This window comes from Eretmochelys imbricata, chromosome 4, assembly GCF_965152235.1.
Source record: "Eretmochelys imbricata isolate rEreImb1 chromosome 4, rEreImb1.hap1, whole genome shotgun sequence".
NCBI classification, from domain to species: Eukaryota; Metazoa; Chordata; order Testudines; family Cheloniidae; genus Eretmochelys; species Eretmochelys imbricata.
The window spans coordinates 68,023,621-68,051,250 of NC_135575.1; the positions used below are offsets into that span (position 1 = coordinate 68,023,621).

A 27,630-nucleotide genomic window follows, 5' to 3' on the forward strand; every position below is an offset into this window, starting at 1 on the left:
ATGAAAAAACAGAACACTTTACTCATGGGCACAAGAACCAGACTGCAAATTAAGCAATACTACCATCAGGCTAACATAGCGATTCCTTTCTCACAACCTTGCCATGTTTTCAAAACTGCTAAGTACATACTCCAGGATGGTTTGCAGGTTAATGAAGGTAATGATAATAATACTTAGCACTTTGCAAACATTATCTAATTAACCCTCATTATTCCTGCAAGGAAGGTATTATCCTCATTTCAGATATGCATAAATTGAACCAGAGGCAAAGTAAATTGTCTATTGCCACAGATAAAGTCAGTATTGATGTCCAGACAAGAATCCTGGACTACAACTCAGGATTTCCTCAGTCCAAATCCAGTGCTTAAACTAGCGGTCTACAGTTCTTTCTATGATCACAAGGGACCTGGTAGAAATCACATCTGCATTAGACCCATCCTTTTATATTACCATTTCAGAGCTCCTGAATGCCCTTGAACAAACAACAATGCTACAATGACTGAGACAAAAATCACACACTTGATTTCTACAGAGGAGGAAAAAATACTGATTTTTTTTAATGTGCAGATAGTTCAGTTTTGCTTCCTTAATAACCAGCATGCAGTGGGATTTTCAGAATAGAGTGTAATGAGGAGATCTGGATGAGTGGGTTTCATTCTAAAAAATAACAGTAAGTTTGAGTAAGTAGCCAAATGTTTATACATTGACTCAAGGTGTTAATAGTAAATTTTAAATTTGAGCTTCACTATAATGTGACTTGATGAAACAAGCAAACTACACATATGGGTGTACAGTCTCCTCTTTGTATACAGAAACCTTCATTGTCAAGGGAACAGTATAGCCAATTATTTCTGAAATGGCTAAAGAACTATTAAACTTCCTGGGATGATGTCAAGTCTCATAAAGTTAGAGTGACATATCTCCACCCCTTAAATTAGGGGACATTTAGGTGCACTGAATGTGAGTAAAGAAGTCATTCTCTCAGAGAAATTTGTGAGTTACTCTCTATCATCCCAGAGAAGACTATTTACTTCTAAATGTAGGTAAGATTAGAAGAGAAATGTCCACCTTCAGCCATCCATGGGGTCACCATTGCACCTGTAATAGGTTACTGCAATAATACAATATAATTTGCACATTCCAACTTTCAGAGGCCTCCTCAGATGAGAAAGACTTAAACAAAATACACCGAGAATGTTAAAGAGATCACTTGATCACAGTCTATAAGTACTTACATTGGGAGAAGACTTCTGTTACTAGAGGACTCTTTAAACTAACAGAAAAAGGCATAACAAGATTGAATGGCTGGAATTCAAAACTAGACCAATTCAAAGTGGAAAAAATGCCCCCAATTTTAAGGCTAAGGGTAGTCAACCTGGGAAAAAATTACTCAGGGGTGTGGACCATGTTGTTGATTTTCCATCACTTGAAGCCTTCAAATCAAGGCCTCTTTCTAAAAGACACGTTCTAGTTCAACCAGAAATTATGGCCTGTGATACACATACAGAAGGTCAAATTTGATTACCATCTATGAACCTATGTGAAGCCATTTATACAAGAAAGAGTCTTCCTACCAATCCAGAAAGGAGAGAGGAGACAAATTATATTGAGAGCCAGTACGGAAATTATGCATCAGTCAGGTGCTAAGTAAAGCTGCCTTTAATCTTATTAGTGACTCATCCTGGGCTATTTTTCTGTACAGTTGAATACTGCCAGATCCTGTGAGTACCATAGAGACCTGGAAGATGTGTAGAGCCGCAGCCAGCCAGTCAATTCACCAACTAGTGCAGCCAGCAATCCCTTGTCCGGGAAGAAAGTAAGACGCCTGCAATAGCCATTTTGAACAGCTTGTCTTGTCAGAAACCCAGCCTGAGAGTTTGAAAAAAGGGCTGTGACTTTTCTACCTTATTACAGCTTTTACACGTGTTAGTTTAGGGATTAACTAGCAAGACACTGGTACTGGGACTGTCTTAACAAGTACACTAGGCCCATAGCCAAATCAAAGTGCTTTACAGCGACTGAGGTACTATTAAACTGTGAGCTTCCTAAGCACACTGCATAGCCTAGCTCCAGACAAATAAAAATCCCTATGTTAAAAAATACGGTTGCTAGGTCAAGAATTTGAAAATTAGGAAATGTCAAAATTAGGGATGCATATGTGTAAGTCTGATGAAATTATCTTTAATTACATAAATCTTATGATTTTAGTATCCTAGTGTCTCTCAAACATAAACAAATTTATCTTTACAGGACCCCTGCAATTATTTCAGATTTACAGATGTGGAACTAAGTCACAAAGTGATTAAGGCCAAAATGTACAATAGCATCCATATATTGTCAGTCCCTCAATGATTGGGTGCCCAACTTGAAATGTTTTGGGCCTTATTTTTACTTAATATGGAGTTCACTTAAAATGGAGTTACAAACACTCAGCTCTTTTGAAAATCAGTTTCTAGGTGTCTCAGGTTAGTCGCCCAGAAAATGAAATCTACACAGTTAACAGCCACCTCTGAAAATTTTAGTTGACGTAATTTTTGTGGCATGCCACAGGAATTTTACAGCAGAGTCAGATATAGAATCCAGTTCTCCTGAGTCACAGTCAAGTATCTTAAACACAAGACCATCCTCTCTCTTCAACCAGTCCCTTTACCCCCGTTCATTTCACACCTTCCAATTTTTGCAGTAAATGAGGCAGGGAACCTACAGACAACCTCATTCATAACAGAACCCTAAATCATTCACTAAGCACTATCCATTCATAATGCAGGGCCCTTTGGAAAAAAAAAAAAAAACATTAGGCAATCATGTATAACCAAAGGCTAGATCACAATGCAAATGCATGAGGAAGAAGACATAAGATTGCACATAACACCTTAATAAAGACATTTCATAGTTTTTGAGTGCTTGACTTTTCAGCCTTAACAATATTCTTTCAATTTAGCTTTTTTGTTTGTTTAATTGTTTAATGGAACATTCCACTTAAAGAAATGCCAAGTGGAAAAAGAAAGAAAATAAAGGAAATTACATCATGTGCATGACTCATCTGCAATGTCTGAACTTCACAACTGCCACATAGACCTCTACTGACTGAGTTTAAATATCTAATAACTTAATTAGCTGGCAGCAGGAGTAGGTCTGCAGACTAACGACAAAAGAAGGCATGTAATACACTGAACAATTGAGTTACATATGCTGAAGTAGTCCAATTTATATAGCATAGACAAGCACGTAGACAGAGAAGAGTGGCTGATACTTGAGTCTATCATATTAGAAACCTGGTTTGTACTCAGATTAACCTTTACAACCTCTCAGTTACTCATTTTGTAAAATGGGAGAGAGGAGGCTGATATTTGCCACCTACCTAGGGTTGGCATATCAGATTTGGCTCAATAATAATATTGTGAAGTACACCGAATTATTAACTCCAATCAATATAGGAAGTGGGACTAGAACTTAGTTTCTTGGCTTCCAGTCCAATTCACCATCCCTTAGAACAAACCTTATTTTGATGGGCAAAAACAGGAGGAGAATCAACTTGGTCAGTGTTCCATTGTATAGTAAAAGTGCAAATGGTAATTTTCCACAGCTGGTAGATCAGCCAACTTGGATTATTAAAGGGTCGTCAAAAGGCACTCTCTGACCACAAAATTATCCCCCATCTAACTTCAAGTTCTTACCCCCAAAACACAGAGATGCTACAATTGTTTTTAAAAGCATCATGTTTTTTAACATTGGAAGAACTATTCAGTGTTCATTAACCTTGTTCTCAAAAATGTCATTTTTGCTCAAACTTTCAAAGAAATGCAACCTGCCACAGTATTATCACTCCCAAACATTCAAAAATCAATAACCTAGCTTCCAAAAAATAATTAAATTGGCTTAAAACATGAGATTTTTTTTAAAAAAATAAGTATTTATTTGCCTTTCTGTCTTGGAATATTCTGCGGCAAATTTCCCAAGCTCTTCTCTGAAACTATATAACTAGAAACTTATTTTTGTTTTAATGACAGCTAAGATTCCCACAAACATGATACTAGGAGCTCGAGTTTTAGGAAAAAAACACCAAACATTGTAAGACTCATGATACAGACATGTGAGCTGCTGACATGGCTGCACAGACTGAGCATAGAATATTTCAAGACTAACAGATAGGGTTTGGCAAAGCTATCAGTATCTAAAAACAGGGGGTTGTAGAGGGAACTGTTTAGCGACTTTAATACAGATGTGACTTCCACTTCACTTATAGGTAAACACCATCTTCAGAAATTACCACATTTACTAATTATGTCCATATATGTTAGTTGTAATTGCTTTTATTGTTTGTAAATAGTTTAAGTGTAAATAGTTGCATCCCCATCAGAATTTGTAGTGTCTGTTTATCACTACCCGACTATACCCACTTTTATTTCTGTGAACAGACCACTCTGCAAGATATTGAGGCCTCAAGAACTGTTGTGATTTCAGGCATTAGACAGTTTACTCTGTATTGCCTTTACCTTCTGCTGTCCCTGCCATCAGATAGATCTATCTTTGTATATACTGTCTAGTTACTGCCTTACAGCTGTAGAAGGGATTTTCCTTGACTAATTCACTTGTGTACTATATCACACATGCACAAATGTGAGACATACTAAAACATCTTTGTAAAAAAGATACAACAAAAGAATTTGATCCCACTGAAGTCAATTGGAGTCTTTCCACCAACCTCAGACCCCTAGTGCCCATTCAGCACACAAGCATCTTCCAGGGAGAGAAGTTACCTAGAAAATTTCAATCAGAAACTTGTACTTGAGATGCTGCTTCTTACTGGTTTTGGTTATAGCTTTATACTCTTATTTTTAGGATGAACTCCCCTAGGATTATGTAGTAGCAGTCAAGGGTGTGGTTGCGCTGAGACAACTTCCTAAATGGATTGTTTATTTCTAATTTAATGGGAATTACTGACATATTTGCTCCTTGCATTTTGTCCTTATTCTATTTGCAAATGGTCACAGGAACTGGTCATGATTTTTTCATGAATTTGTTCCTTATCACAGTTAGAGGAATAATTTTTGTGAACAAGTTTATGCAATATCAAATTAATATTTCAAAGTCCTAATCTCTTTGGCAAAATGAAGGGAAAGCACTGCCTTATGTTTAATAAAAATAAGTGCAGGACTTGTAAGTTATCTGTGCCACCATCTATTTTCAGTTTCAAATTATTGTTCTTTTTAAACAACCCAGAACAAATGTAGGAAAATGTTCTCAATACTGACTGAAAGCAAACGACAAAATTATTTTTTTAATTTAAACACGATTTTTCTTGTAAATTTTTGTTTACTGATATAAATTTTAATCCTTCTGTACGGGTCAGCTTTCAAAAGAGGCTCAAAATAATGTACAGACCTTAATTAAGCACATAGAAAGATTACCAGGTACACTAGAGTTATACCCATTTTATATATGAATAAACAAAGGAGCAAGGATTATAAACATTAATCTGAAAGGCAGTGTTTTCTAGTGATAAAGCACTAGACTGGGTGTAAAGGAGACCTGGGTTCTATTCCTAGCAGTGCCTCTGACCCACTATGTGTCCCTGGGCAAGTAACTTGACATTTGTGTCTCTGCTTCCTTTCCTACCCTTGTATATTTGATCTGCTTAGACTTTAAGCTCTTTGGCGCAGTGACTGTCTCTTGCTCTATGCTTGTACAGTTCCTAGCTCGATGGGAACCCAGCATGAGTTGGGGTATACAGGTACTACTGCAATATAAATAATAACATTAATCCAGGCCTCACCCTGCCTCAGTGGCAGAGTGGGCAAGAGAAACCTTGCTCCCAATGACCTCTTAACACATACACAAAACATTCTGTAAAAATCAGTGGATGTATATGGAGTTGTCCAAGTGTTTGTCCAACTGTAGTTTCTTGAAAGTTCCTAAAAATTGGATCCGGTTTTAATTTGAAAACACATCAGAGTTGATACACACGGGTACCATTTGGGGTACTGTGTAATATGAACAAACAGCCACCAGCCAGGGTCTAATCAAACCTGCATTTGCCATTGCCTCTCCCAATCTTTCACTAAGAAAACTAGATTTATTGACAGAAATTGCTACATAACAATTTAGAGGCATCATCTGTGCTGACACCTACTGGACTTCTCTTGTGACTATTTAATGTTGCCTTCCTACTACCTTTTTTCACTAAACAACAATTCAATTTCACAAAGAACTTCGAGGTTTCAGAATCTGTTTTTGTCCCATTATGGAGTGAACCTTCAACCTTTTGAATTTTTTCATGAAAACAGAGACAGACACATCTCCACCCTAGAATAGCCAATAGCCTTGTGTGTGAGAGGTGGTGGTAGGTTGTTCTTTCTCTGTTTTCACAAAATATTCAAAAGATCTTGGGTTTGTCCAAATCTGGCAGCTCAAAGACTTGAACCCATGCCTCAAGTCAGTGCCATAGCAACTGGGTTATAATGTCAGTTTCTACTATTGGAGCGGTTTTCCCCTCTGTATGAATTCTTAAATATCCTTTGATCCAAGTAGAGACTGATTCCATAGCCTGGTGGTTAGTGTGCTAGTTTGGGACAGACTTCAGTTCAAGTCTTTGCTCCAAATCAGGCATACCAGAGTCTCTGACAACACCAGGCTATTACCTATGTTAAGGTGGCTTTGTGCTTTCTCTTTATGATTCTGTCCTGGACCTGAATAATCTTCCCATCAGAAAGTTAATTAATACTGGCACATTCTCATGAAACTTTTTGGTTTTGACAGAAAAAAAGTTGCCAGCATTTTTTCATCCAGCTGAAATCTCTCCCGATACACGTCCCAAGCCTTCCATCTAATGTCCTATGGATCTTCCCCTAGCTCTTGCTTTTTGCCTGCATGATACTCCTTATGCTTTTCTCCTCAAGGGCCTGATCTAAAGTCCATTAAAGTCACTGGTATTCATATCAATCCTGATATGAGGTCTTTCCAGTGAATTATGCCATTGCCTGGCTACTTCTTTACTTTAAGCCTTTGGCCAGAAATCCTTACCACTTGTTTTGTTTTAGTTAACATTCTGGAAGGATGCCTGCATGTGATTTTTTATCAAACATTTATTCTAAAAACAGTTACAAAAAAAATTAAGTAAAAAATTATTAGAGTCCTTAAATCCACAATATAAGTGAATGCAATTTTAGGTCACAAATCCTGATTTATGAAATCTATACCAATTTCCTACACTCTAGTATTAGAAGCTTCAGGCTCTTATACCAGTTCTTTTATATACAGTTGATTATACAAGTCTGTGTTTTCCTACCCCCATAGTTAAAATTTCTGCTTTAAAACTCCATCATACAGTAAAAAAGATGGATGTATTCCCAGTGTGACCATTCACCATCTGCTTAAGCAAATACACTTAAAGATGCTTCTACAATTGTGATAAAGTGACAGCAGATCTAAGAGCATACAGAGCTCAGATTTTGAAATGATGATTGTACAGCTGTAGTTTGCATCATTAGGGACCAATAAAATCTTTATGTTCCATTTGAATGGCAAGGACCTTTATCAAAGAGAAACTGAAATGGGCAAATAACAAAGAAATGATCCATTCAGCAGTTGTTTTAAATTTAGGAGTCCTAATGAAACAAACTTCTTAACCATAATTAGTATTTAACACTGGAAAGGTATTTCCTCACTTTCATATGTTCCTATCAATATATCAAACTTACCATTAAAAAAAAATGCTAGACTGTTTTTCATCTCACTTTCCTGTGCGGAAACTATTACATAAGCAGAAGCAAAATCCAGATTCTTAACAGCAATGCAATTAGAGTTCTCTGTGTGTTTCAAGGATTTCATTTTAAACTTATGAAAAAGATATTTGGAAAAATGCTAAGTTCTTTGTGTCTTCCTTGCACATTGGAATTTCCTAGAACATGGAGAGTGAAAATGCTTTAATTTCTTATTCACAGATACTAAACACTCAGTACTTTTGCTTTTTGTAGTCTACACAAATATAACATTACTAAATAGCTATAAAATTACTATTAAAACAAGAAGAGGCTTCAGTGTAGTATATGGTTATTGGCAGCCTCAGCAATAATCCCTTAGAGAGCACTGCTAAGAACCCTATTGCTTTAGGTTGACATCAGCAGTTTTTCCCAGTGAATGCATGTTTTCTTCTCCCACAGATTCAGCAGTCCTGGTCTCTAAATATTTCAACCATCTGCTCCAGCCCTCAGGGAGACAAACTTTTCAGCCAGTATACAGTTCAGAACTTAATTGTGACACAACCAAATAAAGATAAATGCAAAAATTCCAAATCCTATCCATTACGAATGAAAGTATTTGTATGCTTGTACTTTAGTTTATGTCATGGGATGACATTTTAACCTGTTTTTGTTTGTTTCTTTTATTTGCTTCTAACCATTTTAAACTAAATCAATGTTATCATTACAGACAGAAAGTCAGTGAATCTAATTAGTGTGTATTTGCCCAATTTGTTATGAGTTTCATTTAATATTCACTTCAAGTATACAGGACAATTGGCCATAAAAATGTTTTCCAATCTCAAATAACCACTTTTCTGGAAAATTAGTTTCTTTATAAAATGAGAAAATCAATCTCTCTCTCTCTCTCTCTCTCTCTCTCTCTCTCTCCTCTCTCTCTCTCTGACTTAGTTCTACTCCCATTGAAGTTAACAGGAGTTTTGCCATTGATTTCAATGGAAGAAGGTTCAGATCCCAGCAAAAAATAACTAAATTAATAATGAGGCTAACAAACCGGTTTTGTTGTTCCTGGAAAGAATTTCTTTAAAACAATTTCTGCCATCAGAGTCATGTGGCCAACTCATATTGACTTCAGTAGGAACCATGTATGGATATCAGAGAACAGTTTAGTAGTGTAATTTATTTTGTTTCTAGATTATGTTATAGAAAGTAAAATGAAGAGAGATAGTTCTATAAAGAAGATGTTCTTTAAAGTTTTAAATTTGAATCTGTCCCCTTGATCTGCTTTCTCTACCACATCATGTTATTATCCTTGCCTTATTCAGAGCCTTTTGTCATTGTTCCAGGATTAGCTACACCTCTGTCCTGTTGTGATCTCTCTGAGTGCAGCCCACTCAGATGTCAGGCCTTGTGCCTTCACCTACATCCTGGGGAGCCTTTACCTATCTTAAAGAGATTTTTTCCTTCCTCCATTCCCCTCCCCCGCACACCAGACAGCCCTCTAATGAGTTACCCAATAGCCAGACCAACATATAGTATTCATAAATTATTACAGAGCAGCTTCAAATCCATCAGACCTAATATGAATCTGCCCTCCCTGCCTTTCTAATCTAAACTCTTAGTGAATCAACTCAAACCTTGATATCAGTCTACATGCCTCATTCATCCATCCCTATGCTAAGAGTTCACTAGTGTGCATTAAAGTACTGTACCTTGTTTATTTCAGACCAATTCTGCAATTTGTCAAGGTCATTTTGAATTCCAATTCTATCCTCCAAAGTGTTTGCAACCCCTCCCAGCTTGGTGTCCTCATCAGATTTTATAAGTGTGGTCTCCACTCCACTATCCAAATCTTTCAAGTAAATGTGGAATAGTACCATATCCAAGACAGGCCCCTGAAGGACCCCATTAGATACATCATCTCAATTTGACAGTGAACCATTGATACTACTCTTTAAGTACGGGCTTACAACCAGTTATGTATTCACCTTATAGCAATTTCACATACACCACATTTCATTAGCTTTCTTATGAGAATGAAATGGGGGACTGTGTCAAAAGCCTTACTATAATCAAGATATATCACATCTTCTGCTTCTTCCCCATCGACTAGGCCAGTAACTCCATCAAAGAAGGAAATTAGGTTGATTTGGCATAATTTGTTCCAGACAAATCCATGCTGGCAATTTCTTATTATCCTATTATCCTTGAGGTGCTTACAAACTGATAGTTTAATAATTGGTTCCACTATTTTTCTAGCTATTGAAGTTAGGCTGACTAGTCTATAATTTCTTATGTCCTCTTTGTTTCCCTTTTTAAAGATAGGTACTATGTTTGCTCTTCTCCAGTCTTTTTGGACCTCACCCTTTCTCCATGAGTTCTCAAAGATGATCATTAACAGTTAATTTTGAGTTACACTGTACCCTGATCCATCACAGCTGCACATCACCTCTCACTTCCTGTGTGACCATGTTTGAATTGTCTGGATCATGGCTCTGGAATGGGAGACAGACAATGGAACTGTACACCTGATACTTTTCACTCTGAGCAAGTAGGTGAAGTGTGGAAAGAAAGGGATGTGTAGCAGTCAGAGTCATATCTCCAGCCTTACACATGCCAACCAATGGAGCTGAGGAGGGAGGAAAGGAAGGTTACAGGCCATTAATCAGCCATCACATCATTGTAAACTGTCAGTGGATGTTAACCATTTGAACTGAGAAATACATGGCTTTTATTTCAGATTACTAAAATCCTGTTACTCCCAACAACCATGAGCAAAACCACATTCAACTCTTATAGCATGTTAACCAACAGAACTGCAGTATGCAAATTAACTACTGTCAACTACCGTATATAGTAACTAGTCTGAATTATTCCTGATAATATCGCACCTCCCAAGACCTATTGTTACTCTCCAGAAGTCAAACTACTCTATTTAAAAAAAAAAAGATAGAAGTTTTCTTCTCTCTCACTGTTTTTTCCTCAATTTTTTCTTAAAAAAACCCAACAACAAGCTCCCTCCACATTTCTGCGATTGGCAGGCCAGACAATCTAGCTGCAAAAAGTGAAGAGAAAGCAGCCCAGACTGATCAATATTCTGAACAGCAGAGCCAGCTTCCAGAGCTAATTCCATGCAGCCTTGGCAGCTGGAGGAATTTTAAACTGCGAAAGTGGGGACCAAGAATGGGAGAAGGAATAAATAAGCAGGAAAGGGGGAGTCACTTTTCAAGGGTCCCTTTCCAACAAAAATCTTCTAATAGTTTTCAAATATATAAAAAAAGAAAACTAAGGAAAAGACTATGTCTCTCAGCTCTGAAATCTTAAACCAGATGTGCCTCACATGATGTTGTGAACAAATTAGGTTTGTTATGCTAGCATGTAAATGGGAAGAGCATTGAAAACCGCACAAGACATGCTTGTAACGTATAGGCTCTATCCAGTCCAAATTTGTTTTCCTGACAGTTATTAAGTACCTCTTACTCAGCACTGACAATTTGTGTGTGTGTTTATATGCCTATTTACTCTATTATTAATGAAAGAAGTTGTTGCTTTATCTACTGCTATGTCATATACCAGCTATCTCTGAGTTACAGCTATTATGCCAATATGTCATGTAAATGTGGAAATGTATCCAACTCTTAAGATCTTTAAAGGCCAAAAATATGTTATATTAATCAGACATGGTTCCTCAGATTTAATGATAATTCTGGCATGACTTTAATTAAAACTAAAAAAAAACCATGTTGCATGCCTTGTATTAGCTGATGTGCATCAGCTAAATGCTTTGTTGTTATTCCGAATTCTGAAAAATACATTTCATGTAAATGTCTGTGAAAGAATAAATTTTCTGTTACATTTAAATTCATGATTGGATAGTTCAATTTTAATTTGATTTACTATCCCTTTTCACTAGCCCACATTGTCTCTGATTAAAAGTAACAGTTTTGATAAAAACCTGGAATTACACCTGACAGCGCTGAAGTTGACAGAGCAGACAGAATGTTGCTATACTGTTGGCCACAGTTGCCTATGCTTTTTTCCCTGTGTTAGGAGAAACTCCCCCAAAGTAAAGAGTGCTGATATTTATTTTAACACACTCAATGAAGTGTTTGTTTTCACTTTTTAATAATTTTGTTTTAGATGAAAGTTGCCCAGGTGTTGAAGCCCCATGTACCATATCAGCCCTGCTCTGCCTTTCAAGCAGGTTGGGGGAGGTGGGTAGAGCAATCATTCAGCAGGCTCTGCACCACTGGTGCTGTGAAAGGGTGGTGATCCTGAATTGGTTAATATATAGGGAGAACTAAGGATTGGTCTCCTGGATCTCCACTATCATGGATCCGTGTCCCAGTTACCCATCACAAGGAACAGAGAGGAGCTGTGTTGCAATAGCAAAACTTAACTGCTGGTCCTGGTACAGAGAAGGATGTTGGAGTCTAACTCACCCAGGACTCTCCACACAGGGTTTGATTACATGTGTTATATTTAGGATGGGAAGAGAATGGGGGAATTTCATCCTTTATGAAAAATCTAGTACTTTGTAGACCAATTTATAAATAATGTTATATATGTTCTAGCTACTGCACATGGTAAATATTATACAATCTTCAGAACAGAATGAAGAAGATGTGGATCTCTTTCTACAAAACAAAGATCTCGTTTGCTCACAATATATTAGTGAAGTCAAATTATACTAGTTTTGGAGAATTACTGTATTGCACTCCACATGTATGTAGGTGTTTTTAAGCATTAGTGAAACTATTCATGCAGATATAGTATCACCACTTGCAATTAAACCCACAAAGTGATAAAGCTGATGAATCTTGCTAAATCATTTTACAAAGAGGGACAGGATCTTCTAATAGCCTGTTCTATCAGACGAAAACCTCACTTCAGTCATCCATGCCTTTGTCAGGTTGCAAATGGATTGCTGCATTGTGCTGTACAACAGCTACATATAAAGACTGTTCCAAAACATGAAACAATGCATAATGCAACTGTCTATGTAGATAATTTCACATGCATAGCACATGTATAATGTGCTCACTATCCCACACTGGCTTCCAATTAGTTTCTGAGTGAAGGCATTATTTTTGGCTTATAAATTTCTAAATGGTTTGGACTAGGGCTATATTTGAGATCACCTCTTTTCTACTGACTGTGTGGCAGTTGCCATCTGTGAATTCATAGGGGATGGAAGCCCTCTGTGAAGAGGGAGGGACAGAGAGTTACGAGCGGGAGTGACAGAAGGTACTGAGTTGGTGGCGGGGTGGGTGAGGGGGGAAGCAGGGGAAAGGCTCCAGGCTAGGGATGAAGATCCTGGAGTTTCCTACCTGCTCCCAGGCCCACTCCAGCCCCTCTGGTCCTGCTCTCTGGCCTGATCCCAGACCCCACAGTGGGCACTTCAGTGCCCCTGGATCCCACTTTCATCTCCACCCTCCCCTTCCCTTCCCCTGGGCATATGTGAGTTTATATGGGGGCAGAGCCCCCACAATATTTCCACTGAAGCCCCACTAGCCACACCACCATCCTGGTTCCATTCCTCCTGAAATAATTCCAGCCAACAGCCCTCTGGTTTAAATGGGATAGGATTGATAGCAGAGAATTTTTCAACTCTGATACTTGGTTCAACAGTGTCCAGATGTGCTGGCCTTCAGAGCATGTTGGAAAAGCTATTTTCCAGGCTCTCTCTGAGGAAGTGAACTGAGTAGGACTGTGAATGTAGATCTTACTGGTAGTGGTTGCAGAAGTTGTGGGGATATTAAAAGGAGCAAAATCAGAGCATTATTTGGAGCAGACCAAGGTGTTTTACATAGCTATTGGTCCAACAGATTTTTTTCTTAAGTGATGTATAAGGCAGCTGAAACTTAGACAAGTGCACTTGATTAATCAAGCTACATAATTATACAATAAAATAAAGTCCAAAAAGAACAATATTATCATGTTCCATCTAATTATTTATACACATTAACACAAGCTGGATAAATATTAATTGTTAAAATCTAAAACATGCTACAATAATAAGTGAATAAAGAATCTCACACAAACCAGTTTAAATTATCCTATATTCTAAAAAGCCAAAACACAGCTTTAACCTTATTTATCTATAAACTACATCTGCCAGCACCTAAGACTAAATGCATATGACCATTAGTCATTGTAAAAAGACCTCTTTTACCAGTTGCTGAGAGATTAGTTTTAGAAATATTCATATTCCAGTACTGATGTAGACCCTTTCCTATCCATTAGGGTTGAGACAATCTAACTTCTGCACTATTTGTTGCAGCTACAGTGACTGACTGCATACTAATGCAGAATTTACAACCTTGGAGGCACTTCTTATAGGTATAACCTGCGGCATCAAACAGAGATAAGATGTCTTTGTCAGATTGTTTGCACAAAACATCTGCAGTATAAACCAGTTGAAGAATACAGTCACTTCATTCTGCTGATTTGTCATTGTTTTAAACAGGCTACATTATATTAATTCTTCCTCTTAACCCATCAACTGGGGTTGGGTCAACATGCAAGCATCCACTATCTTTGTCTGTTTGATGGGGCCTTAAGATCCACCTGTTTACTATTTTCTTTGGTGCAATCCATTCATCACTTCCTCAGCTTTCCTTGGTGCCTCTTTTCTACCACCATCTCCTGCCTTGCTGTTGTGACCAGGTGTCTTTAATTCATCCTCTGCATTCATCCAAATCAGCAAAGTTGTTGCTTCCTGGATTTTGTCAGCCACATCACAGACTTTGACTTTCATCCTAATATTTTCATTTCCAATCCTGTCTCTTCATGCAACTCCTCTTGTGGCACAAAGACATCTGTAGGTGTTGAACCTGTGATCTCTATTGCCTATGCTTCTGCACCATACTACAGGATACACCATTATTCTATTATACAGTTTCTCTTTTAGTCTCAACGGCATACCTCTGAGATGTCATTCCGCACTCTTCCAACACCCTCGAGTCTGGACAGTATCTCACATTAAAGCCCACCATCTTCCATGACCTGGCCATGAAGGTACTTGAACTGGTGAGTCTGGTTCATGCTCTCATCTCATTAGGTCCAGTCACACTGTGGCTCCTTTAATTACCCACACAACCTCAGTCTTAGTCATGCTCATTTTCATTATTATTTCCTCTAGATTTTCTTTTGAGGATTCCCTTATTGCTAGGTTGTCTGAATATAGCAGCTTCTTACCTTTTCCCACTGGGGTCTTCCTGCTGACATAGCCCATCAATATGATAAATAGCATCAACTTAGTGCCAACCCTTGGCACAGTCTGGCTTTCACTTCAAAGGTACTTGTTCAGATCACTGTTTTAGGTGATCTATATAGGGCATTCACCACAGTTATTAAATCCTCAGATGCTGCATATTTTCCCAGCACTGGTATGAGCATCCTTCTATCCCCTTTATCATATGTCTTTTCTAAGTCTATAAAATCTGGAAACTGCTGGAAATCTATCCTGCTGGCAGAATAGTCATTTCTCTACACCTTGATGAATTACAAACATGATATCTGTGGCTCCCCGTTCTTTCCTAAGCCAAACTGTTCTTGTTTGAGGAGGGGTTCCACCATTCTCCTAATACTAGCAACCAGGATCCATTTCTGTACCTTCATCTCATGCAACAAGAGGTTTATCCCTCAATACCTTCCACATTCCTGGGTATTTACCTTATGTATTAGACCAGGATAAACTTGAACCAGTCTTCAGGAATTCTCTTACCTTGCCATACAACTTTAACCACTCTGCTCATCCACTTTATACCTCTGTTGCCCAAGATTTTCACCAGATCTGCCATCCCTTCATCGGGTCCCACTGTCTTACCAGTCTTCATTTCCTGGATTGTATTTCTCACTTCTACCTCTGTTATATCAGACTCAGGCACCACATTAGGATCACAAGTTGAAAACTCCACCCTAAAGGAGTTTGCCTCATTTAAGGCCTTGTCTACACTACCAATTTGTGTCAACAAAAATGATGTCAACACCCAAAGGTAAACACAATAAAAATCGCAATTTCGAGTTTACATTTGCTCCCTCTGTCGGCAGATCGTGTCCACAGTTGGGGCACTATCATCGACAGTGTGAGGAATGCACTGTGGGTACCTATCTCACAGTCCTTCTGTCACTATGTGTTGTGAGATGATGGTGAGGATTGCAGTGCATCTTGGGACAGTGCTAAATGTCCAGTGATGCATTGTTTTCTGTCCCAGAACTCCATGGGCTTCCATCTTTCTTTCATGGCATTTTTTCAACGGCCCTCCTTTGCTGTGCAACTTGGCACCTTTGTGAGAAGGATGGATCCTGCACTGCACTCCTGTCCTCTGTTAACTATCACAAAGACATTGCGGATGGCAGTGCAGTTAATCGTGAAGTTCCTAACTGAGGAAGACTCGCAGGCGCCCGACGTTCTGTGTGATATGGATAGGAACAACTTTAGATTGCTTTTGCCATTCACAAAGCAAGTGCATAGGGTAGACCATCACTTTTGGGCTTGTGAAACAAGCACTGAATGATGGGATCGTATCGTCATGCGGGTGTGGAATGATGAGCAGTGGCTACAGAACTTTCAGATGCGGAAACCCACCTTCCTGGAACTGTGCGCAGAGCTCGCCCCAGTCTTGTGGCATAAGGACACCAGAATGAGAGCTGTCCTCTCGGTAGAGAAGTGTGTGGCCATTGCTGTGTGGAAGCTGGCAACTTCAAACTGCTACCAGTCAGTCAGGAATCAATTTGGAGTGGGGAACTCAACCGTTGGGGCTGCATTAATGCAAGCGTGCAGGGCCATAAATCGCATCCTGCTATGAAGGACCATGAGTCTGGGAAATGTGCATGAAATAGTGGACTGCTTTGCAGAAATAGGTTTCCCTAACTGTGGAGGGGTTATAGATGACACACATATTCCAATTTTGGCACCAGACCACCTTGCAACAAAATACATCAATCGGAAAGGATATTTCTCCATAGTGTTGCAGGAACTTGTGGATTACCGTGGACGTTTCACTGATATCAACACGGGTGGTCTCAGTAGGTGCGTGACGCACACTTCTCAGGAACACCGGCCTGAACAGAAACCTGCAAACAGGGACTTTCTTTCCTAACCACAAGATTACAGGGGGATGGTGTTGAAATGCCCATAGTGATCCTGGGGGATCTTGCATATCCCTTAAAGCCATGGCTTATGAAACCTTACATGGGACAACTGTACAGCTGTAAGGAGCAGTTCAACAACAGGCTCACTAGGTGCCAGATGACAGTTGAATGTGCCTTTAGCAGATTGAAGATGCACTAGTGATGTCTTTATGGTAGGTTGGACCCTACTGAGGATAATATTCCTATGGTCATAGCTGCATGCTGTACGTTGCATAATCTCTGTGAAGCCAAGGGTGAAAGGTTTGCTCAGGGCTGGGATGCTGAGGCAGACCGCTTGGTAGCTGATTTTGAGCAGCCAGATACCAGGGCTGTCAGAGGAGCCCGGTGGGGGCTATTCGAATTAGGGAGGCTTTGAGACATCACTTTAACAATGAGCTCCAGTAACACATATCTGTGTCTGAGTTGCCTCAATGTTACATGCCATATAGTTTTCCTAGGGGGCAATGGTGATATTTGAAGCCTTATATTCCTGTAATAAAGTGATTTCTATGATGGTTTATACTGAATTATGGAATTACAGTTTGATTTTCAATCCCTAAAAAAATTTGAATGGAAGTGCAGACTTTTTTGGAAATCTTAGACATCTTCTGTGGACCCCCCAAGGGCCTGTGGACCACAGGTTGAAAATCACTAACCTAGAGATTATGAGCTATCAGAGTATTTCTCAATCATGTGTTTGCAGTGAATAAAATGCTTTTGACTTTTTTTTAAAAAAAGGTCTCTTCTTGGTGCCACTATATTGTTTCCAAACCTGCTAATAGAAATTATTCTAACATCCCCAGCAACCATGAAATAAATACAATAGCTTAAATTGTGTCCATTGGGTTTAAAGCTGAGTAAAACTACAGGCTAGAATCATCCAAAAAAGAAAGACAGACATCAATTTCAGTATCTAAGTGTTGCAGGTAGAAAAATCATCTCAGCAAAATAAAAACAAACAAAGAATCTTGCCAGTAGCAATTTAGTGAAAAAAATAGTATTCTGTAGTATCTCAATGGATAGGAAGCTTCTAAAAAATAGTAAAAAAGAAAAGAAAACAATTTAAGATAGAAGTGTGTCTTCTTTTAAACTACCAATAGGCTAAAATATTAACTATAGAATTTGATATGTTTTGAATGATACAAGAAATACATACATAGAAATACACAACACCACTTTGTATACTTTGTCTCATCTCTTTGAAAAAGTATCAGATTTAATATTTATCACAGGCAGCAGAAAGATCAGCCAACATATTGCATTTTAATGCCAGGATCTCAAAAATGTCAGAATCAGGTAAAACGGAAAACAGAAACCTCAAAAAAGATTTAGTGAAATTAAAATGTATTGGAATGAAAAATGGCCCAGATATTCCAAATCTGAAATCAACCTTCTGAATTTTGAGGGGAACTCATATCTGAACCCACTCAACTGGTTTTGTTTCTAAACCAATCAGGGCAAAGGGGAGTGTCAGACTCCAATCCAATTCTCACAAATTTTCCAGCATTTGGGCCAGAAAACTGCTACAAAACTGCCCAAAGGATTTTAGTCCTTGCATCCAATGAAGTGAGCTGTAGCTCACGAAAGCTTATGCTCAAATAAATTGGTTAGTCTCTAAGGTGCCACAAGTACTCCTTTTCTTTTTGCGAATACAGACTAACATGGCTGTTACTCTGAAACCAGTCCTATTTATGGCTTCAATACGGTCAACACTTTATCCATCATGACAATAAATATGAGCACCATGCCTCCCAGGTATGGCCATTTGAGTGGTGATGGCACTGAATCAGCAGCTCAGGCAAACACCTTAGAATAAGAGCCTCCCCATAAGAATAAAAAAGTAAACAAGGATCAAAATTCCTTGCCATGTGGCATTCTGTACAGAAATCCATATTACAAGAGAACTGCAGGCAGGTCTGTGGTGTAACATAAGTGAAAAAGAAATACCTAGTGTTAAAGGGGAGTTTCTAGTCGACCATTTAAATAAAACTTTATCAAAGTTAGTGAGGCCAACACACAGTGCAGTGCATGTGACAAAAGAGGAAAAACTCTAAACTAAAATCTCTTTAATGTCCAGTTTTGGACACTTGCCATCTACTGTGTGTCACACATCAATTGTAGTGTTTGATGACGTCACTGCTCAATCACACAGTTTATTGTCCCACACATAAAAGAAGTCCAGTTTCCTAGTGAAAGAACAATTCTAGCCTTCTAAACTTGCCAGGCAGCCATTGGCTCTAGCTGAGAATACATACAGCAAAGATGCTGGCAGAAGCACACAGTAGAGCAGTTCTAATCAATTGAAATCACCACCCACTGGAGGTTGTTAAAGGTAGGTTGGCAACAGAAAGCAGGGGGTTATTTATCATCATCATCCTCCTCTTCTTCCTCAACCAGTGCAGTCATCCAGCCATTTCCCAGTTCTCCCAGTACACCAGTCAAAAGCAATTCTGGGGCACAAAGCACATGGCCCAAGATCAGCAACATCATGGAGGGTGGCTTGTATGTGGTCTCTACATCCAAAAAGTCCTTTCAGCCAGCCAGCCAAACAGGCAGCAGGAGCACGGCAGATCTCACAAGCTGCTGACATCAGAAAGATGATTTTCAGCTTCTCATTTTGTCTTATACTGTCCACTTCAGTTCATCAGGCATAACACCCTTTCCCTAATCTAACCCAGTTCTCCATGGCCATCATCAACCTCTCTTTTCCTTCCTTCTCTTCCTACCCTCCATCATCTTTTTTTCTCTCTTATCTTCAGAAAAGCTTAAAGTAATTGTCCAGAAACTGCAAACTAAAATGTTATCACATATAATCACCATGAAGTATGCAAAACAAATCAAGCCAACACTATGATCTAATTTATATAAACACCTGTCCTCCAATCTCCTTATTCTCCTACTGACCGTAATCACTTCTTGGTATGTTCTTAGAATGTAAGCTCTGTGGGGCACAGACCAGGTCTTTCAAACATTCTCCTAATTGTTCAGCATATTTTAGGCTTGATATCAACAGCAGTTTTAAACATCCACATATGGTAAAAGGTTGATCACATTTCTGACAGTGGTAGCTGTACATTGCATTCATTGACTGGGGATACTTGACTATGCAGCTGAGTAACTCTGGCTCAGAAGATACTGATGAGGAATATGATCCTACTTTCTGGGTGTTTCATATAGAGGTTAGCTTCCCAGCAGAGTACATTTGTCCCCAAACCTCAGAAGGCATACAGATCAACATCTAACAAAACCCTTCTCCTCTGATTGCTATTCCATGCTAGTGCAGTCCAATGCCCAGGAGACACATAAGGTATCATTTGTGGTTGGAAAGGAAGATGGCAGAGGACAGTGGTCCAGTGAGTCTTCCCATGGCCATATCAGAACATTCTTTATCAAAGAAACTGGAGAGGCAGAACAACTGATCTGTTGATTCTGCTGCTGTCAGTTCACTTAGCATAGCCACACAGACTGACAGCTTGCCACTGGGGCCAATGCAAAAATTTGTCTAACTGCTTTAGAGACAAATAATTTATGTTATAAACAAGAAATATGTGGATATCTGAAGATCTGCATTGCATCATAACATAAGCAGAGGGACTGACTACATCTCCTCAAAAGCTTATGGTCTCTACATACATATTTCAAAGGTATTTCAGGTATTAGTATAGAATGTTATTCCTTCTGTCTACAGGACAACATACTGACCTCAGACAAGACAAGCAGTTCTCTGTGATTTCAATGGAAGTTTCTAAAAATAAACCAAAAGGGTTGTGGGGGAGGGGGAGTTTTGTTGTTGTTGGTTTTGGGGTTTTTTTGGTCTAATATATCACTCCCTCAACCTCACATATAACACACACCTCTGTTCAAAGGGCAATTTCCACATCACTAAGCCAGAGCTCTGAAGTTCTTGAAGATCAATTTGAAAATTATTCAAATATACATTGTATTATTTTAACAATTATAGCTGCTAAGCTGTTATTGTTTGTGATGCTAATTGAGGTGCACAGAGCATTTGCTGCTGTGATTTTCATTCTCTAGTCAGTGAATGGTAAGTGGTTTTCCATGTAGTAGTGTTTCTTATAAAAGGGGTCATTCTCAATTATTTTGTTTTAGGATTTATATTCAGTTTCTGTCTGAAGCTTTAAATTTAAACCTCAAGCAAGTAAATTATGTTTTCTAACAGACTGACCCTGTGTCAGTGTTGGAAGAAATCGTGCTTGTTAGAAAGAACTGTATGGATTAGATCAGTTGTAAAGTTATAGGAAAATGACAAAGTAAATGTCTGCCTAGTCTGAAAACTGAATGACTAGGCATGACACAGAAACTGAAATATTTATATTAAGGCATCATTTAAAATGCATCTATGGTGTCAGTGATAATAGATGATGATGATGATGTATTCGATCTTGAACGGAAACAGTTGGAAAAAGTTATTTCTTACTAAAAAAATAATAAATCTCTATGAGTAAACCCTACCTGTGATAACACAGGAGTGCTTAGCTGTTTTCTGCATTTAGTTTCAAAATAATTAAACATGATTTATAATCAGTGGTAGATTAAGACCAGATCCTCTGTGTATGAGGATCCAGGGCAGAGGACCTGCCTCACAGCCCAGCTAAGGGCAGCTGATGGTTATGGAATTCTTCTTCTCTAAAGACACCATCTATTCAGGTTCTGACTGTTAGTTCTTGTCCATCCATGCAAGAAAATTTCCTTAGCTCTTAAGGTTTTGTCTACTGACTGACTCAAGGGCACTGCCCCACTGAGCACATCCTGGGAATTCTGTAAGATGATATGGTCAGAGAAGCAGAACTACTATATTCAATTTGTGTGGGAGGTGGAAAAAATCCCTTTCTCGCTCTTGTTCCACAAAAGTATGGTGAAAGGTGGGTGGGAATCGAGCCCACATGACTTCAGCCTTTCAGAAATGACGCATTCTCCTTCCAAGACCTTCCTTTCTACATTCTCTCTCTGAATTGGCTGCTGTATAACAGCTTCCTGCACCCTGCTTCCTGTCATAATGGTGGTAACAAAGAGACTAGAAAGTGACTGTACTGTGTGGTGGTGGGCTGCAGAGCAGGAAAACGTTCAATGATTTTAAAAACAAATTCAGAAAACAAAACAGGCCACCCTTTAAATTAATTAAAAGAGCTGAGTCTACAATTTCAACTGTTCTTGAACTGCAATGCAACCGTTTAATATCCTGGGGTCATATTATGCCATTCATGTACAAAAGTCCCTACTTAAATTAAAAAAAAACAAACAAAAAAACTAACAACACGATATGCCCCAATGTAATTAACAAAAACAGGTAACAGAAAAACAATGTTTGTCAAACTCTGCCACCAGTCTCACTTGTGCAACCTCAATGAAGTCAGAGTTTGATCCAGTGTTCACTCCAATCTTGTGGAGCTTAGCCAACAAAAGTGCAGTAAAACTTCTGACAGCATTTGTCTAGCACTCCCAGTAAACCTTCTAAAATAGACTGTTGGTATAATATTCTGCATGTGAGAGACAACATTGCAATGACTGAACTGGTTGCCTAAACTAGCTGAAACTTCCAAGTGATCTTCAAGGATACCACATGGAGGGCGCATAAGAATAATTCATCTGGCAGTGACAAAGCATGGCTAATTGGCCCATAACTTCAAGAGATCAAAATCTCCTTTTTTTAAAATTTTGAAAGCAACATTTTCCCCAGGAAGATAAAGAACAATGTAGAACAGCTTTTTTATATTGTACATGATGCAGTGTGCTATACTCATTTTAGCCATTACATTACATTCTTTATCACCAGAAAGAAGCTAAAATTTTAGGGGCAATTTCAGTTATTTAATACATCTTTCTAAACTGTAAAGTTAGAGGAAAACACAGGAGTGAAAATTTTAACACATAATATTTGCATAAATTTACACCATAATGCAAGTCATTCTCTTATTTAAAATACATACACACTTTCCCTTAAAAATCTTGAAGTCTCTCTTAATTTCTATGACTTACAATTATTATTTTATTTACATTTGATGTTGCCTAGTTGTATTGTTTTATGTGAAATAGAACTCTCTTTTCTGAGTTTTGAGTGGACATCTTCATGTAGTGGTTATTTTCAGATTCATTGTTGCACCACTAAGCCATTCACAGGTATTTATAAACATTACTTATCACAAAAATGTTAATAAAATAATGTTAGTCGCAAAAAGAACACAAATTCATTCAACCTAGTCAGGCCATTAAGAATGCCTCACTTGAAAAAAACAATGAGGAGTCTGGTGGCACCTTAAAGACTAACAGATTTATTTATAAGCTTTCGTAGGTAAAAAAATATACTTCTTCAGATACATGGAGTGAAAGTTACAGATGCAGGTATAAATATACTGACACATGACACACCTTACAAGTGGAGACCCAGTGTTGACAGGGAAACTTGTAAGGTAACTCCCTTCTCTTCATGTGTCAGTATATTTATGCCTGCATCTGTAATTTTCACTCCATGCATCTGAATAAGTGGGGTTTTTAACCCACAGAAGCTTATGCTCAAATAAATCTGTTAGTCTTTAAGGTGCCACCAGACTCCTTGTTGTTTTTGTGGATACAGACTAACACAGCTACCCCTCTGATACTTATCACTTGAAAAAGCAGCTTTTCTTGAAAAGCCATCTGCTTCTCTCTGCTTTAAACAAGAAAAAGAGACAATGCAGAATTCAGAAAAAATACATTAAAATATTTCCATCATTTACATTGGTGGATACAAACATTGTTTAATCAAGGACTGTACTGGTGGTGCTCTAGGAGCCTCAGAGCTGCACTTCAGTTTCATAAAATGGAAGAGGCTCTCATCTTTAATATGATAGATGTAGCTGCTGCCAACTGCTGTCTCTCAGCATTTGGTGTGGCCTTCAATTTACAAGCAGCTCTATGCAGGGGGACCCCCGCACCCACATGGAATCCCATGGAAGTTTTTGATTGAATTTTTGTGTCACTGGCATGAATTTATACTGCATGTTGGGACTACCACCCGACGTTAATGATGAACGTGGTCATCAGCTACATTTGTATAGCTCTTTGGGTATATTGGTCCCAGAGCCCCACTTTGACTCACCCAGGTTTATACACACTGTTTTCAGAGGATATTGAGTAAAATGAAAAAAACAGCTGCAAGAAATCTCTAGAGTGAGATACTTGTCAAATCAACTTTTTGCATTACTTCTTCATAATACACTCTGTGCAGTCTCACTGGTGCTTTAATTGAATTGCTTCAAAATATGTACCTGATAAGAGTATTCCAGACTTTGTCCAACCACTTACCTTTGAAGAAGCAGTCTTCATTGTGAACGATGGTAACCTTTTGCTTTTTCAAGCAGGCAGCCCTGTGCACTTCACAATGGTTTTTATAGAATTCTCCATCAGAACCACACACAGGCTTGTAGTGAGATTTGCAGTGTTCCATGCATGCACATTCAGCTTGGCCAATCTCTCTGTTAACAACACAGTGCCTACCTAGACCACAATATTTATTTTCACATGATCCAAAGGGGCCATCCTGATCAATGTGCCCTAAGGAAAAGGAAAAAAGAAAAGAAAAAAAGAGGCTATGAATTTACATGTAATCTGACAACCAGGATAATATATAATACCTGGCCTGCAGGTTTTCTTTGAAAACAGAAATTGTACCCCATGAATCTCATATAAATTGTTACATACCATAGAAGGAAGAATTGTCTGTGATTTGCATGGGTGAGAATTGTGACATAAGAAAGCATAGTTCTACAATCCACAGAGTAGGTTACTCTGTAAGAGTTACTATGAATGGGGCATTGTTTTACTTTAAATCCCCTGATTTTTTCAAGTCAGTATCCTCTGATTCTTTTAAGGTTGTTTGCATACTTTGTATAAGGAATGAGAACCCAGTTATAATGTAATGTCCTATTGGGAGAATACCAAACCTGCCCTACAGCCAAATAGGATGTTTAAGGTTTCTGAAAGAGGTAGACTTTAGAATACCAGTGTTTAGAAAATTAGGAAATGTAATCTCTGGCTGATGAAGAAACAATGATATACCATTGCACAAGAAGAGTTAATGACAATATACTGCAAATAGTCCGTAGTGCTTTTCTTAAGTAAATTGTAACCATAAGATCAATTAGCAATAACTTTAAATTCCACTACTGTTCTCACTATAAGTTCAAGAAGCTTGAAAATACTTTATTTCTCCCATGAATTATTTGTTGTATGCATTTACTTTACTTAAAGATTCTGCATTTAAGCCAATCCTCAGTCAATTGCAATTGTGGCTCCTCTCTCTCTTTTTTTTAAACTCTGAGGCTCAGTAGAAAATTTTAACACTAACTTCCAACTTAATAACCCAATTTTGGAGGAGCTGACTTTACTTTTGAGGGTGAGAACTTCATTTTAAATGGCAGCTGTGAACCAAATTGGGGGATGAAGAGGAATGTTTGTTCTTAAAAGTACTGACATCTGAATATTTCAAGAAAGAAAGGAATTCACTATTTAAAAAAATCAAAACACTCTATTCTCACTAGTTCTTTCTCCTTTTCTCACCTATCTTCCTATTAAAAATATAACCACCTCTTCCACCAGATTAGGATAGCCACTTCCTTCCCCTTGTTCACTCTTCGCTTCTTTCTCAGACCAGCCCATTTCTCTGGTCTCTCCTCCTCATTTGCTCCTCTCTTCCCCCCACTTCTCTTCTGTCTTCCTTACTGCTCATATACTCTGTCCCAATTATCCTGCTCTGATTTTCTCTTCCTTATTCGCCACTGTTTTATATTCTATCATCTGTCCCTTTCTCTCCCATTTGCTTCTCTAGTGAATACATAATGTCCAACCTTGAAAATAGTATCTCTACTCCACATATGTGAGTGCCCCCATTGACCAGACAAAGCATTTACAAAATCAGGCCTCCAAAACAATTTTACTAATACGCTGGCAAAATAGACAAAAGTGCTAAACAGAGCAGAAAAGTGTTATGTTGGATCATATAAAGAAGATCTGTACTAAAATCACAAATGAGATTGATTCCCCATAGTTTAAATTGCAGGGTAAATTAAGAGGTCTCTTGGTTTTCGGTTTCTTGTTTTTACTAAAAAGAAAAGGAGTACTTGTGGCACCTTAGAGACTAACCAATTTATTTGAGCATAAGCTTTCGTGAGCTACAGCTCACTTCATCGGATGCTCACGAAAGCTCATGCTCAAATAAATTGGTTAGTCTCTAAGGTGCCACAAGTACTCCTTTTCTTTTTGCGAATACAGACTAACATGGCTGTTACTCTGAAACTTGTTTTTACTGTTTCTCTCCCTCTCTGTGTAAACTTGCAAGCTGCTAATTGTGTTAATACATCCTAAGACAGAGTCTGTTCTCAAAGCAATACTTTGTAACAACTACTCACACAGAAAAAAAAAAAGGAGTACTTGTGGCACCTTAGAGACTAACAAATTTATTTGAGCATAAGCTTTCGTGAGCTACAGCTCACTTCATCGGATGCATGCAGTGGAAAATATTGTGGGGGGATTTTATATACACAGGGAACATGAAACAATGGGTGTTACCATACAGACTGTAACGAGAGTGACCAGGAAAGGTGAGCTATTACCAGCAGGAGAGCAGGGGGTGGGGGGAACCTTTTGTAGTGATAATCAAGGTGGGCCATTTCCAGCACTTTACAAGAACAGTAGGCGGGGAAATAAACAAGGGGCAATAGTTTTACTTTGTGTAATGACAAATTCACTCCCAGTCTTTATTCAACCCTAAGTTAATTGTATCCAGTTTGCAAATTAATTCCAATTCAGCAGTCTCTCTTTGGAGTCTGTTTTTGAAGTTTTTTTGTTGAAGAATTGCCACTTTTAGGTCTGTAATCCAGTGACCAAAGAGATTGAAATGTTCTCCAACTGGTTTTTGAATATTGTAATTCTTGACGTCTGATTTGTGTCCATTTATTCTTCTATGTAGAGACTGTCCAGTTTGGCCAATGTACATGGCAGAGGGGTATTGCTGGCACATGATGGCATATATCACATTGGTAGATGCGCAGGTGAACGAGCCTTTGATAGCGTAGCTGATGTGATTAGGCCCTATGATGGCGTACCCTGAATAGATATGTGGACACAGTTGGCAATGGGCTGTGTTGCAAGGATAGGTTCCTGGGTTAGTGTTTTTGTTGTGTGATGTGTGGTTAAACTTCTGAGTACTCTTCTGGCTCTGTGAATCTGTTTCTTCACTTCAGCAGGTGGGGATTGTAGTTGTAAGAACACTTGATAGAGATCTTGTAGGTGTTTGTCTCTGTCTGAGGGGTTGGAGCAAATGTGGTTGTATTGTAGAGCTTGGCTGTAGACAATGGATCGTGTGGTGTAGTCTGGATGAAAGCTGGAGGCATGTAGGTAAGCATTGTGGTCAGTAGGTTTCCAGTATAGGGTGGTGTTTATGTCACCATTGCTTATTAGCACCGTAGTGTCCAGGAAGTGGCTCTCTCATGTGGACTGGTCCAGGCTGAGGTTGATGGTGGGATGGAAATTGTTGAAATCATGGTGGAATTCCTCAAGGGCTTCTTTGCCTGAAAGACCCCCTAAGCTTATTTTTACCAGGTTAAAAACTTCCTCAAGGTACAAACTTTGCCTTGTCCTTGAACCCTATGCTGCCACCACCAAGCTTGTTAAACAAAAAACAGGGAAAGAGCCCACCTGGAGACGTCTTCCCCCCAAAATATCCCCCGAAGCCTTACACCCACTTTCCTGGGGAAGGCTTGATAAAAATCCTCACCAATTTGCATAGGTGAACACA

The 27,630-nt window shown here is 38.6% G+C and overlaps 1 protein-coding gene across 2 annotated transcripts in view; it reads right to left on the minus strand.

The window, feature by feature from the left end:
• The window catches only part of FSTL5 (follistatin like 5), a 493,618-nt gene that overhangs the window by 326,075 nt on the left and 139,913 nt on the right, over positions 1-27,630 (minus strand). For both annotated transcript variants that reach the window (XM_077814497.1, XM_077814496.1), the window contains exon 3: positions 24,141-24,389. In XM_077814497.1, coding sequence (XP_077670623.1) covers positions 24,141-24,389 — 249 coding nt within the window. The remainder of the gene's footprint in view (positions 1-24,140; positions 24,390-27,630) is intronic.